Source organism: Curcuma longa, chromosome 5 (genome assembly GCF_044706935.1).
Source record: "Curcuma longa cultivar G26 ecotype Majalengka, Jawa Barat chromosome 5, ITB_CL_G26_1.1, whole genome shotgun sequence".
Classification (NCBI taxonomy): Eukaryota; Viridiplantae; Streptophyta; class Magnoliopsida; order Zingiberales; family Zingiberaceae; genus Curcuma; species Curcuma longa.
Window position 1 is genome coordinate 4,417,042 of NC_133865.1, and position 13,572 is coordinate 4,430,613.

General features: G+C 35.5%; 2 protein-coding genes across 2 annotated transcripts; both read left to right on the forward strand.

Moving 5' to 3' along the window:
- The first annotated feature begins 2,399 nt into the window (after nucleotides 1-2,399).
- LOC141829738 (mannan endo-1,4-beta-mannosidase 1-like) lies at nucleotides 2,400-5,545 on the forward strand. The gene is made up of 6 exons (XM_074717260.1): nucleotides 2,400-2,738; nucleotides 2,824-3,018; nucleotides 3,082-3,204; nucleotides 3,277-3,485; nucleotides 3,542-3,902; nucleotides 5,372-5,545. Exons 1-6 carry the CDS (start codon nucleotides 2,400-2,402, stop codon nucleotides 5,543-5,545), a joined length of 1,401 nt encoding a protein of 466 aa, XP_074573361.1.
- A 4,021-nt stretch (nucleotides 5,546-9,566) lies between these two features.
- Nucleotides 9,567-12,788, forward strand: LOC141829740 (mannan endo-1,4-beta-mannosidase 1-like). Its single transcript, XM_074717261.1, has 6 exons — nucleotides 9,567-9,887; nucleotides 9,983-10,177; nucleotides 10,241-10,363; nucleotides 10,436-10,644; nucleotides 10,709-11,069; nucleotides 12,525-12,788. Exons 1-6 carry the CDS (start codon nucleotides 9,567-9,569, stop codon nucleotides 12,786-12,788), a joined length of 1,473 nt encoding a protein of 490 aa, XP_074573362.1.
- The last annotated feature ends 784 nt before the right edge of the window (nucleotides 12,789-13,572 follow it).

The window sequence follows — 13,572 nt, forward strand, 5'->3', positions numbered from 1 at the left end:
AACAGGATGGTTGAAGTGGAGGAGAGCCTCAGGTGTTTTATGTGATCATAAAGTGTCTCTAAAACTTAAAGGAAAGTTCTATAAAACGGCAGTTAGATCTGCCATGTTATATGACGCTGAATGTTGGGCTATGACTCGAGCACATGAGCAAAAGATGAGAGTTGCGGAGATGAGGATGTTAAGATGGATGTGTGGACAAACGAAGATGGACAGAATAAGAAATGAGAGCATTAGAGAGAAAGTTGGAGTTGCATCTATTGAGAAAAAACTCCGTGAGACACGTTTAAGGTGGTACGGACATGTACTTAGACGACCGATAAATGCTCCAGTTAGGCGGTGTGAAACTATGACAAATACGCATATCAAACGAGGGCGAGGTAGACCAAAAAAGACTTGGTTAGCAACAATAAAACAAGATAAAATTTATTTAAATATAAATGATGATATAATAGGAGATAGAGCTCAATGGCGTAAAAGGATCCATATAGCCGACCCCACTTAGTGGGATAAGGCTTGGTTGTTGTTGTTGTTGTTGTCTCAACCTGGGGCCAACCCAAGTGAATCGTGGGGCAATCCATGCTGATCGCGGGCCTAAGCGGGTCAACCCATTTGAATCCATCTTGATTGATAAAATTTTAACTCAATCTACTTAAATTACTTGATGGGACATGGTGGATCAATCCAATGGATTCAATCCAAATGGACGGCTATATCTAAGAGAAAGGTACGGATCATAATCAGTAAGATTCTAAAATTAATGAACAATTTTTAAAATCTGATGACACTTTTTAAATTTTTTAAAATTATATTTATTTTTAAAATCCTCATTTCATGTTTAATTTAATTAAAGGGACGTAGTGAATTGTATATCGACACTTCATCAATCGTACACGTATCCACAATCAAAATTTATTATTATTTTAAATATTTAATTTTGACCATCTGATTAGACCGATTGTATTTTATAAAAAAAAATTATTAACCATAAATCTGAAAATAAATATTATTTCATGTCCGACAGTCAACATTCTAAATTTAAATTTCTCATTTCATTAAAAAAACCATTGTGCGTCTCGTTTATTATTGATTATAGATGCATTGCACCCGACCGAAATAATGGAGACTTTTGTCAAAGTTTATATATTTTTATGTTATAAAATTCATGTTCATATAATGAATATTATTTTAAAATTTTATTCGCAATTAAAACACGTTTCAGAATCTATTTTTATTTAACAATTTTTAAAAACATTTTAATCATTTTTAAAAAATCAACAATACTGAGGTACACCTACCAAAAATTTTAAAACTCAAGTAAATTAATTATAATAAAAGCTCCACCTGAATTTAACAAAGATCAATTACAACTATGTATACATTTCAAATTATTCAAACAATATTTATTCATTAATCATTCGACTAAACAAATATACTTCCCAATAAAATAATTATGAATAAAGCAATCAATTATTGGAAATAAAAATGTTTAAATATTTAATAAATTATTCTTATAAAAACAAAGAATGATCTCAACGTTGAGACTTGGATCGAATTAAGTAATGCAAACTTATGGATTACAAGTTGATTTAAATTATTATTTTTTCCAAAGTTATCTGATACGCACCTTAATTAATTCCAACATACACAAATAAACAAATTCAATAATTATCCAATATTAAGGAAAATAAAATATATAATTTGAATACAATTTCAATCAATAAAGACAACTCTATAATTCTTATTTCATAACAAAAGTTTGAATTATATGACTAATAAAAATGCAGATAAAAAATCAAATATTTTTGAAGAAAATAAATTGAGAATCAGACCTAACTAACCATTAGTTCAATTTTTTTTCTCCATAATAAAATATTATAAATCTCGATTTGATAAATTACTAACATATTTTCAGTAAAAAAAAGTATGATCAAAGATACAATAAATTCAATCGATATAATGCATCAAAATAAATTAAATTAGAGAGAATGACAACTTGATTAATTATTCTCCTCTCTTTAATTCCTTCCATTTTCTCCTTCAGAATTTACTACACTTGCCTTAATTTCTGGTCCTAAACTTTATTTAATGGATTAATTAATTATTTCATTCAAGAATAAAGATAGTAAAGCACGTAACTAATGATTTTTTAATCTCGATTTACTTATTTTATTTTAATTCACACTCTTTCCATGACTACCATCATACTAATTACTAAACGTATGAAGTATTAATTGATTAGATTGTGCAATTCTATATTTTATTCTCGTTCCATTTCTACTTTTTTTTTCTGCGGCAAGAAATCAATTTTCATTACGATCTCCATAAACTAAATTTATCATTCATGCTCTGTATATATAGTCACAATTTTTATCGATCGATCGAAGAACCAATTAAACGAAATGGCCGGATACTGTGTGCTCTCCTCATATCGTTGCTATCTGCTTGTGTTCTTGGCCATAGCCGGCGCCGGATTGACGACTCCGGCGACTGCGTTCGTGGAGAGAAAGGGAAACCAGCTGGTGGCGGACGGCTCGGTGTTCCTTTTCAACGGCTTCAACGCTTACTGGCTGATGATCGAAGCGGCGACGCCGCCGTCTCCGGAGGCCAGCAGGGTCGCTACGGCGTTCCGGGAGGCGGCCGCCGCGGGGCTCTCCGTCTGCCGGACCATGGCCTTCAAAGACGGCGGCGAAGGAGCGCTTCAGGTGTCGCCGGGTGTTTACGACGAACACGTCTTCAAAGTATATACGATCGATCATTAATTCTAAAATATTAAAAGAATAATAATTACCACATAATTAAGATCGATCGATCGAATGCATGCAGGCTCTCGACTTCGTTGTATCGGAGGCTCAAAAACAAGGGTTTCGTCTGATCATGACGCTGGTGAACAACTACAAGGAACTCGGCGGCAGAGCACAGTACGTGGAATGGGCTCGCACTGCAGGTGCAAATGTATCGACTGACGATGATTTCTACACCAATCCCACCATCAAGGAATACTTCAAGAATCATGTACAGGTATTGATTAATTACTTAATTTGCAGAAAACAATAAAGTTAATTAGTTTTAATCAATTTGCAGAAAATGCTAACGAGGGTGAATACTTACACCAACATAGCCTACAAAGATGATCCTACGATCATGGCTTGGGAGCTCATGAACGAGCCCCGTTGCGAAGTCGACGTCTCCGGTCGAACAGTTACCGTGCGTACCTCCTCCTCGATTAATCCAAACACTGTATTAATGATAATGGATGTATATGATCTTCGATGGTAGGCTTGGATCCAAGAGATGGCGACATACACCAAGTCCATAGACAACAAGCACCTCCTCGGGACAGGGATGGAGGGCTTCTATGGAAGTTCCACCCCGGACAAGATCCAACGATACAACCCTAATGCAAATCAGTTGGGCACTGACTTCATCACTGCTCACCAAGTCGACGAGATAGACTTTTCCAGCATCCATGTCTACCCAGATTCATGGTATATATGAAATGCTTCATGCTTGGTTAACTATATAATTAATGCTCGGAGTGCAGGCTGCCAGGACTGAGCGAGGAAAACCAAACAGAGTTCCTGAGGCAGTATCTGTGGAGCCATTCCGACGACTCGATGAAAGTGTTGCAGAAGCCGCTGGTGCTGGGGGAGTTCGGGAAGTCGAGAAAGGACGCGGACTTCTCCGAGCAGATGCGGAACGCCTTCTACTCTGCGGTGTACGACACCGTTTACAGGATCGCCAATGTTAGCTACTCTTTGGGGGGTGGACTGTTTTGGCAACTCTTCCCGGAGGGCATGGAGAACTACGATGACGGTTTTGGGATTGTGCTGCCGCAGGATCCCTCGGTGGGCGCGGTCGTCAAGAAGCATTCGGACGATATGAGAGCGCTCGCCGGCCGCCGAGTGTGACCACGAACAGCTAGCGATCGGCATCGGAGGAGAGTCTGCTGCATGTGCTGACTTTTGGTGATGAAGAACCATCGATCAGAGGAGAGTTTGGAATATTAGTGTACCTTTGATCGTTAACAGTTGCTAATTAATTTCTTTATGATCGCAAATTGAATCATAAAAGGTCTATTCCGTTGCTTCATTTCTTTCTGATTGCAATAATAAAACCATGAACAAATATAATCGATCGTATTGTCAGAAGTATTATGAATTTGTAAGACCATTATTTGGGATGGAAATTATAATCTACCTGACCTAATTAATAGATGATAAAAGTTATATATATTATTTCTGTCTAAGAGATTGCTAAGGAGACAATATTGTTGACTTTGACTACAAATAGAATGAGTGGTTGAGAACAAAGAAGGTACTAGAAGATCTGTAACACTTAAATAGAGATTAGAATCGATATTAAGAAAGTTCAATAGAGTCATTCCAATGCTTAAGTTAGCACACAAGGTCAGGGGAAGATGAAAGTAGCGAAAATAGGAAAGAAAAAGGAGATCAATAATCCTCTTGATACGTGTCTTTTTAGGAATATTTATATAGTCGTCGAAAGAGCATCTCCATATCAACATTAATGAAAGATTAGATATCCGACAGTAATTATAGGTTTCTCCGCTCGTTGAATGTTACGCGTACATAGGAAAACATCTAGGGGATCAAGTTTGATACTCATATAATTATTGCTCCATTCACATGTGGTGTTGTGTTTATGAATATTCATAATAACCATCAATGGACTCCTAACGCTCTGTTTGGATGGGGTGAGGGAAGGTTCATTAACGGAAGGGGAAGGAAGGGGAAGGAAGGGAAAGGAATGGGAAGAGAAGTATTTATATTTTTCTTGTTTGAGAGGAAGAGAAGGTTCATTAACGTAACATGTGTTACCTTGTTTGGGAGGAAGAGAAAGGGAATGAAGGTTAAATATATAAAATTATAAAAATATCCTTACTCTACAATAATTTGGAAACAACTATTCGTTAGACATTTTATTTTGTCTAATGCCTTGATAACTATTCGTTCAATGAGTTCGTCAATCAAAATTACAAACTAAATCCACCCTTTATCTTTCAATAATTTGGAAATTGATAAATGATTTTTTTTCTTTCTATAGGATGAACAAATCATGTACTAACCCGCATGAGCTACCTCCCAATGGAACAACTCATTCATGTCATTTACTTCCTAAATGCATTAAGTTTTTGCACCACAAATTTTAAATAATTGGAGAAGTATTCACTTCCCCATCAGATTTAGATGCTAGCCAAGCGATCGTCATGGTGTAGGAGCTACACGATGTGTGATCCATTCCTCATTCTTAGCCAACAGTCATTAGTAAACAATATAAGCTAATCTTTAGAAGAGTATCTTTGTTTTAACAATCGAGGAATTCATTCCAAAATCTATGTTCTGTCTTGTAGGAGGTTGGCAACGTCCCTTACATCGTTGAAAATGGAATCGGGGTATTCTCCAAAAGCTCAAAGCAAACAGCAACTCTCGTAGCTCGCTGGTTTAGCTTCGACTCTGAGAAGCTCAAGAAAATGTCAGAAAATGCCCTGAAACTGGCCAACCTGATGCAGTTTTTGACATTGTAAGGGACATCCACGAGCTCGCCCAACAGCAAGGGCCATTATCCCAAATCTCCGAATCCCTGACGTCTTCCTCCTTGCAACCGGTGTGATACGGATACATGCCGATCGACTTGTGTTCAAATTGCTGCTGTTGCTGCTTGTATAGTTGTTGTCAAATATTTTGGCCTTCAAAGCAGGTTTGCTTGCCATATGCTAAATCTGCTTTAAGTTTCTAGATTGTTTATCCTTTAGTTGTTTAGGACAGACTCTCTCTTCTTTTATCTGAATTGCTTGCTGTTTTTTTTTCTTAAATGTATCGACAAATATGTTCATGTAAATGTATCATTGGGTTTCATGTTGTTAATTTGATTATTTCATTCATGGTTACTTGAAACATTAGGTTTCATGTTGTTCATCTAATCATTTCATTATATTATTTCATTCAAGGCTAGTTGTTAAACTTTTTTAGGCAAAATTATAATTGAGGTACTAACCAGCATGAGCTACCTCTTAATGGAACATCTCATTCATTCTGGAATAAAAAAATCACAATGAGATTTTTGCCCTCAACATCATCAACCACATACTAATCTATTACAACATCCCTCCAAGAACTGGATAGTGGAAATAATAAGGTAACGTTAAGGAATTATTATATACACATTTATAAATCAATATTTTTACATATATTTTTATAAAAATTTACGATGTAAAATCTAAAACTAATAAACATTCAAAATCNTATTAAAAATCCATCATATTAGAGGGCAAGGTAGGTCAACCCATCAATTTGATGGTTTAGAAATCTCCAATCCAATCCAATTTAAAACGGATTACGAGTTAAGCGGGTCAATCAATGGATCTATTAAAAAATTAAAAAATATTTAAAATATTAAAAATTTTAAGTTTGATTATAGTTTAAATTGATTAAGTTGACATTCGTAAATTTGAATTATGATTTAGACGGATTAAACCTACTAATCTATTGAGTTTTCTATTTTAATTTTAAAATTTAAAATAAATAAATAAACTTTCTCAACCTGGGGCCAAAGCAACTAATTGAAAAGTATCAGGGGCAAAAGCAAGATCTGCATATGATATTTGTTAATTTAGAAAAAACTTATGATAGAGTCCCAAGGGAAATTATATGGAGGATTCTAGAAAAGAGGGGTGTTAGCGTAGTATATATTGACCTAATTAAGGATATGTATGAGGAAGTAACGATTAGAGTGAAGACTTCAGGCGGATTAACTGAAGCATTTCCAATAAAGATAAGGTTACATCAAATGCTTAGCTCTAAGTCCTTATCTTTTTACACTAATCATGGATGAACTTACTGGACACATTCAAGATACCGTACCATGGTGCATGTTGTTTGCAGATGATATTGTATTGGTAGATGAGACACGTGAGTGAGTAAATGCTAAATTAGAATCTTGGGCGAGAAACACTAGAAGAGAAAGGTTTTAGGCTTAGTAGAGTAAAGACATAATATATGGAATTTAAGTTTAGCAATATTGAACGTAATGAAACAAGTATTAAAATAGGAGATGATAAGTTGTCTGGGAATCTGAAAATTTTAAATATTTAGGATCATTTTTGCAAGCCGATGGAGGGATTGAGAGAGATGTCTTACATAGAATGCAAACAGGATGGTTGAAGTGAGGAGAACATCAGGTGTTTTATGTGATCGTAAAGTGCCTCTAAAACTTAAAGGAAAGTTCTATAAAACGGCAATTAGACCTGCCATGTTATATGACGCTGAATGTTGGGCTATGACTCGAGCACATGAGCAAAAGATGAGAGTGTGGGAGATGAGGATGTTAAGATGGATGTGTGGACATACGAAGATGGACAGAATAAGAAATGAGAGCATTAAGAATAAAGTTGGAGTTGCATCTATTGAGGGAAAACTCCGTGAGACACGTTTAAGGTGGTACGGACATGTACTTAGACGACCGATAAATGCTCCAGTTAGGCGGTGTGAAACTATGACAAATACGCATATCAACGCAGTGCTTAGGGAGACCAAAAAAGACTTGCTTAGTAACAATAAAACAAGATAAAATTTATTTAAATATAAATGATGATATAATAGGAGATAGAGCTCAATGGCGTAAAAGGATCCATATAGCCGACCCCACTTAGTGGGATAAGGCTTGGTTGTTGTTGTTGTTGTTGTCTCAACCTGGGGCCAACCCAAGTGAATCGTGGGGCAATCCATGCTGATCGCGGGCCTAAGCGGGTCAACCCATTTGAATCCATCTTGATTGATAAAATTTTAACTCAATCTACTTAAATTACTTGATGGGACATGGTGGATCAATCCAATGGATTCAATCCAAATGGACGGCTATATTTAGGAGAAAGATTTGATCATAATTAGTAAGATTCTAAAATTAATGAACAATTTTTAAAATCTGATGACACTTTTTAAATTTTTTTAAATTATATTTTATTTTTAAAATCTTCATTTCATGTTTAATTTAATTAAAGGGACGTAGTGAATTGTATATCGACACTTCATCAATCGTACACGTATCCACAATCAAAATTTATTATTATTTTAAATATTTAATTTTGACCATCTGATTAGACCGATTGTATTTTATAAAAAAAAATTATTAACCATAAATCTGAAAATAAATATTATTTCATGTCCGACAGTCAACATTCTAATATTTTTTAAATTTCTCATTTCATTAAAAAAACCATTGTGCGTCTCGTTTATTATTGATTATAGATGCATTGCACCCGACCGAAAATGGAGACTTTTGTCAAAGTTTATATATTTTTATGTTATAAAATTCATGTTCATATAATGAATATTATTTTAAAATTTTATTCGCAATTAAAACACGTTTCAGAATCTATTTTTATTTAACAATTTTTAAAAACATTTTAATCATTTTTAAAAAATCAACAATACTGAGGTACACCTACCAAAAATTTTAAAACTCAAGTAAATTAATTATAATAAAAGCTCCACCTGAATTTAACAAAGATCAATTACAACTATGTATACATTTCAAATTATTCAAACAATATTTATTCATTAATCATTCGACTAAACAAATATACTTCCCAATAAAATAATTATGAATAAAGCAATCAATTATTGCAAATAAAAATGTTTAAATATTTAATAAATTGTTCTTATAAAAACAAAGAATGATCTCAACGTTGAGACTTGGATCGAATTAAGTAATGCAAACTTATGGATTACAAGTTGATTTAAATTATTATTTTTTCCAAAGTTATCTGATACGCACCTTAATTAATTCCAACATACACAAATAAACAAATTCAATAATTATCCAATATTAAGGAAAATAAAATATATAATTTGAATACAATTTCAATCAATACAAAACTCTTGAATTCTTATTTCATAACAAAAGTTTGAATTATATGACTAATAATTAAATAGATAAAAAAAAATAATTTTGAAGAAAATAAATTGAGAATCAGACCTAACTAACCAATAGTTCAACTTTTTTTTCTCCATAATAAAATATTATAAATTTCTATTTGATAAATTACTAACATATTTTCAGTAAAAAAAAGTATGATCAAAGATACAATAAATTCAATCGATATAATGCATCAAAATAAATGAAATTAGAGAGAATGACAACTTGATTAATTATTCTCCTCTCTTTAATTCCTTCCATTTTCTCCTTCAGAATTTACTACACTTGCCTTAATTTCTGGTCCTAAACTTTATTTAATGGATTGATTAATTATTCCATTCAAGAATAAAGATAGTAAAGCACGTAATTAATGATTTTTTAATCTCGATTTACTTATTTCATTTTAATTCACACTTTTCTTTCCATGACTACCATCATACTAATTACTAAACGTATGATGTATTAATTGATTGATTAGATTGTGCAATTCTATATTTTATTCTCGTTCCATTTCTACTTTTTTTTTTCTGCGGCAAGAAATCAATTTTCATTACGATCTCCTTAAACTAAATTTATCATTCTCTGTATATATAGTCACAATTTTTATCGATCGATCGAACCCATTAAACGAAATGGCCTCATATCGTTACTATCTGCTTGTGTTCTTGGCCATAGCCGGCGCCGGATTTACGACTCCGGCGACTGCGTTCGTGGAGAGAAAGGGCAACCAGTTGGTGGCGGACGGGTCGGTGTTCCTCTTCAACGGCTTCAACGCTTACTGGCTGATGATCGAAGCGGCGACGCCGCCGTCTCCGGAGGCCAGCAGGGTCGCTACGGCGTTCCGGGAGGCGGCCGCCGCGGGGCTCTCCGTCTGCCGGACCATGGCCTTCAAAGACGGCGGCGAGGGGGCGCTTCAGGTGTCGCCGGGTGTTTACGACGAACACGTCTTCAAAGTATATACGATCGATCATTAATTCTAAAATATTAAAAGAATAATAATTACCACATAATTAAGATCGATCGATCGAATGCATGGAATTTCATGCAGGCTCTCGACTTCGTCGTATCGGAGGCTCAAAAACAAGGGTTTCGTCTGATCATGACCCTGGTGAACAACTACAAGGAACTCGGAGGCAGAGCACAGTACCTGGAATGGGCTCGCAATGCAGGTGCAAATGTATCGACTGACGATGATTTCTACACCAATCCCACCATCAAGGAATACTTCAAGAATCATGTACAGGTATTGATTAATTACTTAATTTGCAGAAAATTATAAAGTTAATTAGTTTTAATCAATTTGCAGAAAATGCTAACGAGAGTGAATACTTACACCAGCATAGCCTACAAAGATGATCCTACGATCATGGCTTGGGAGCTCATGAACGAGCCCCGTTGCGAAGTCGACGTCTCCGGTCGAACAGTCACTGTGCGTACCTCCTCCTCCATTGATCCAAACACTGTATTAATGATAATGGATGTATATGATCTTCGATCGTAGGCTTGGATCGAAGAGATGGCGACGTACACCAAGTCCATAGACGACAAGCACCTCCTTGGGACAGGGATGGAGGGCTTCTATGGAAGTTCCACCCCCGACAAGATCCAACGATACAACCCTAATGCAAATCAGTTGGGCACTGACTTCATCACTGCTCACCAAGTCAACGAGATAGACTTTTCCAGCATCCATGTCTACCCAGATTCATGGTATATATATATGAAATGCTTCATGCTTGGTTAACTATATAATTAATGCTCGATCGGAGTGCAGGCTGCCAGGACTGAGCGAGGAAAACCAAACAGAGTTCCTGAGGCAGTATCTGTGGAGCCATTCCGACGACTCGATGAAAGTGTTGCAGAAGCCGCTGGTGCTGGGGGAGTTCGGGAAGTCGAGAAAGGACGCGGACTTCTCCGAGCAGATGCGGAACGCCTTCTACTCTGCGGTGTACGACACCGTTTACAGGATCGCCAATGTTAGCTACTCTTTGGGGGGTGGACTGTTTTGGCAACTCTTCCCGGAGGGCATGGAGAATTACGATGACGGTTTTGGGATTGTGCTGCCGCAGGATCCCTCGGTGGGTGCGGTCGTCAAGAAGCATTCGGACGATATGAGAGCGCTCGCCGGCCGCCGAGTGTGACCACGAACAGCTAGCGATCGGCATCGGAGGAGAGTCTGCTGCATGTGCTGACTTTTGGTGATGAAGAACCATCGATCAGAGGAGAGTTTGGAATATTAGTGTACCTTTGATCGTTAACAGTTGCTAATTAATTTCTTTATGATCGCAAATTGAATCATAAAAGGTCTATTATATTCCGTTGCTTCATTTCTTTCTGATTGCAATAATAAAACCATGAACAAATCGATCGTATTGTGAAGTATTATGAATTTGTAAGACCATTATTTGGGATGGAAATTATAACCTACCTGACCTAATTAATAGATGATAAAAGTTATATATATTATTTCTATCTAAAAGATTGCTAAGGAGGCAATATTGTTGACTTTGACTACAAATAGAATGAGTGGTTGAGAACAAAGAAGGTACTAGAAGATCTGCAATACTTAAATAGAGATTAGAATGGGTATTAAGGAAGTTCAATGGAGTCATTCCAATGCATAAGTTAGCACAAAAGGTCAGGGGAAGATGAAAGTAGCGAAGATAGGAAAGAAAAAGGAGATCAATAATCCTCTTGATACGTGTCTTTTTAGGAATATTTATATAGTCGTCGAAAGAGCATCTCCATATCAACATTAATGAAATATTAGATATTCGACAGTAATTATAGGTTTCTTCGCTCGTTGAATGTTACGCGTATATAGAAGAACATCTAGGGGATCAAGTTTGATACTCATATAATTGTTGCTCCATTCACATGTGGTGTTGTGTTTATGAATATTCATAATAACTATCAATGGACTCCTAACGCTCTGTTTGGATGAGGTGAGGGAAAGTTCATTAACGGAAGGGGAAGGGAGGGAAAGGAATGGAAAGAGAAGTATTTATATTTTTCTTGTTTGAGAGGAAGGGAAGGTTCAACGTAACATGTGTTACATTGTTTGGGAGGAAGAGAAAGGGAATGAAGGTTAAATATATAAAATTATAAAAATATCCTTACTCTACAATAATTTGGAAATAACTATTCGTTAGGCATTTTATTTTGTCTAATGCCTTGATAACTATTCGTTCAATGAGTTCGTCAATCAAAATTACAAACTAAATCCACCCTTTATCTTTCAATAATTTGGAAATTGATAAATATTTTTTTTTTCTTTCTATAGGATGAACAAATCATGTACTAACTAGCATGAGCTACCTCCCAATGAAACAACTCATTCATGCCATTTACTTCCTAAATGCATTAAGTTTTTGCACCACAAATTTTAAATAATTGGAGAAGTATTCACTTCCCCATCAGATTTAGATGCTAGCCAAGCGATCGTCACGGTGTAGGAGCTACACGATGTGTGATCTATTCCTTATTCTTAGCCAACAGTCATTAGTAAACAATATAAGCTAATCTTTAGAAAAGTATCTTTGTTTTAACAATCGAGGAATTCATTCCAAAATCTATGTTCTGTCTTGTAGGAGGTTGGCAACGTCCCTTACGTCGTCGTTGAAAATGGAGTCGGGGTATTCTCCAAAAGCTCAAAGCAAACAGCTACTCTCGTAGCTCGTTGGTTTAGCTCCGACTCTGAGGAGCTCAAGAAAATGTTAGAAAATGCCCTGAAACTGACTCAACCTGATGCAGTTTTTGACATTGTAAGGGACATCCACGAGCTTGCCCAACAGCAAGGGCCATTATCCCAAATCTCCGAATCCCTGACGTCTTCCTCCTTACAACCGGTGTGATACGGATACATGCCGATCGACTTGTGTTCAAATTGCTGCTGCTGCTGCTGCTGCTTGTACAGTTGTTGTCAAATATTTTGGCCTTCAAAGCAGGTTTGCTTGCCATGTGCTAAATCTACTTTAAGTTTCCAGATTGTTTATCCTTTAGTTGTTTAGGATAGACTCTCTCTTCTTTTATCTGAATTGCTTGCTGTTTTTTTCTTAAATGTATCGACAAATATGTTCATGTAAATGTATCATTGGGTTTCATGTTGTTAATTTGATTATTTCATTCATGGTTACTTGAAACATTAGGTTTCATGTTGTTCATCTAATCATTTCATTATATTATTTCATTCAAGGCTAGTTGTTAAACTTTTTTAGGCAAAATTCTAGTTGAGGTACTAACCAGCATGAGCTACCTCTTAATGGAACAGCTCATTCATTCTGGAATAAAAAAATCACAATGAGATTTTTGCCCTCAACATCATCAACCACATACCAATCTATTACAACATCCCTCCAAGAACTTGATAGTGGAAATAATAAGGTAACGTTAAGGAATTATTATATACACATTTATAAATCAATATTTTTACATATATTTTTATAAAAATTTACTCATGTAAAAATCTAAAACTAATAAACATTCAAAATCATCAAGTAACAAGTCTTACATTAAATAATAATACTTTACCAAACATCCAAAATCATCCAAGTATATAGCATCCAAATGCATATTACATAATATCTAAATATATATCATCTAACAAGTAACAAACTAATCATGCAGTAGATTCTCTCC

Coding starts and splice junctions, on each gene's coding strand:
- LOC141829738 (XM_074717260.1), top strand. CDS start 2,400: ATGGCCGGATACTGTGTGCTCTCCTCATATCGTTGCTATCTGCTTGTG. Junction 3,019..3,081: donor ACTTCAAGAATCATGTACAG/GTATTGATTAAT, acceptor ATCAATTTGCAG/AAAATGCTAACGAGGGTGAA. Junction 3,205..3,276: donor TCTCCGGTCGAACAGTTACC/GTGCGTACCTCC, acceptor CTTCGATGGTAG/GCTTGGATCCAAGAGATGGC.
- LOC141829740 (XM_074717261.1), top strand. CDS start 9,567: ATGGCCTCATATCGTTACTATCTGCTTGTGTTCTTGGCCATAGCCGGC. Junction 10,364..10,435: donor TCTCCGGTCGAACAGTCACT/GTGCGTACCTCC, acceptor CTTCGATCGTAG/GCTTGGATCGAAGAGATGGC. Junction 10,645..10,708: donor CATGTCTACCCAGATTCATG/GTATATATATAT, acceptor ATCGGAGTGCAG/GCTGCCAGGACTGAGCGAGG.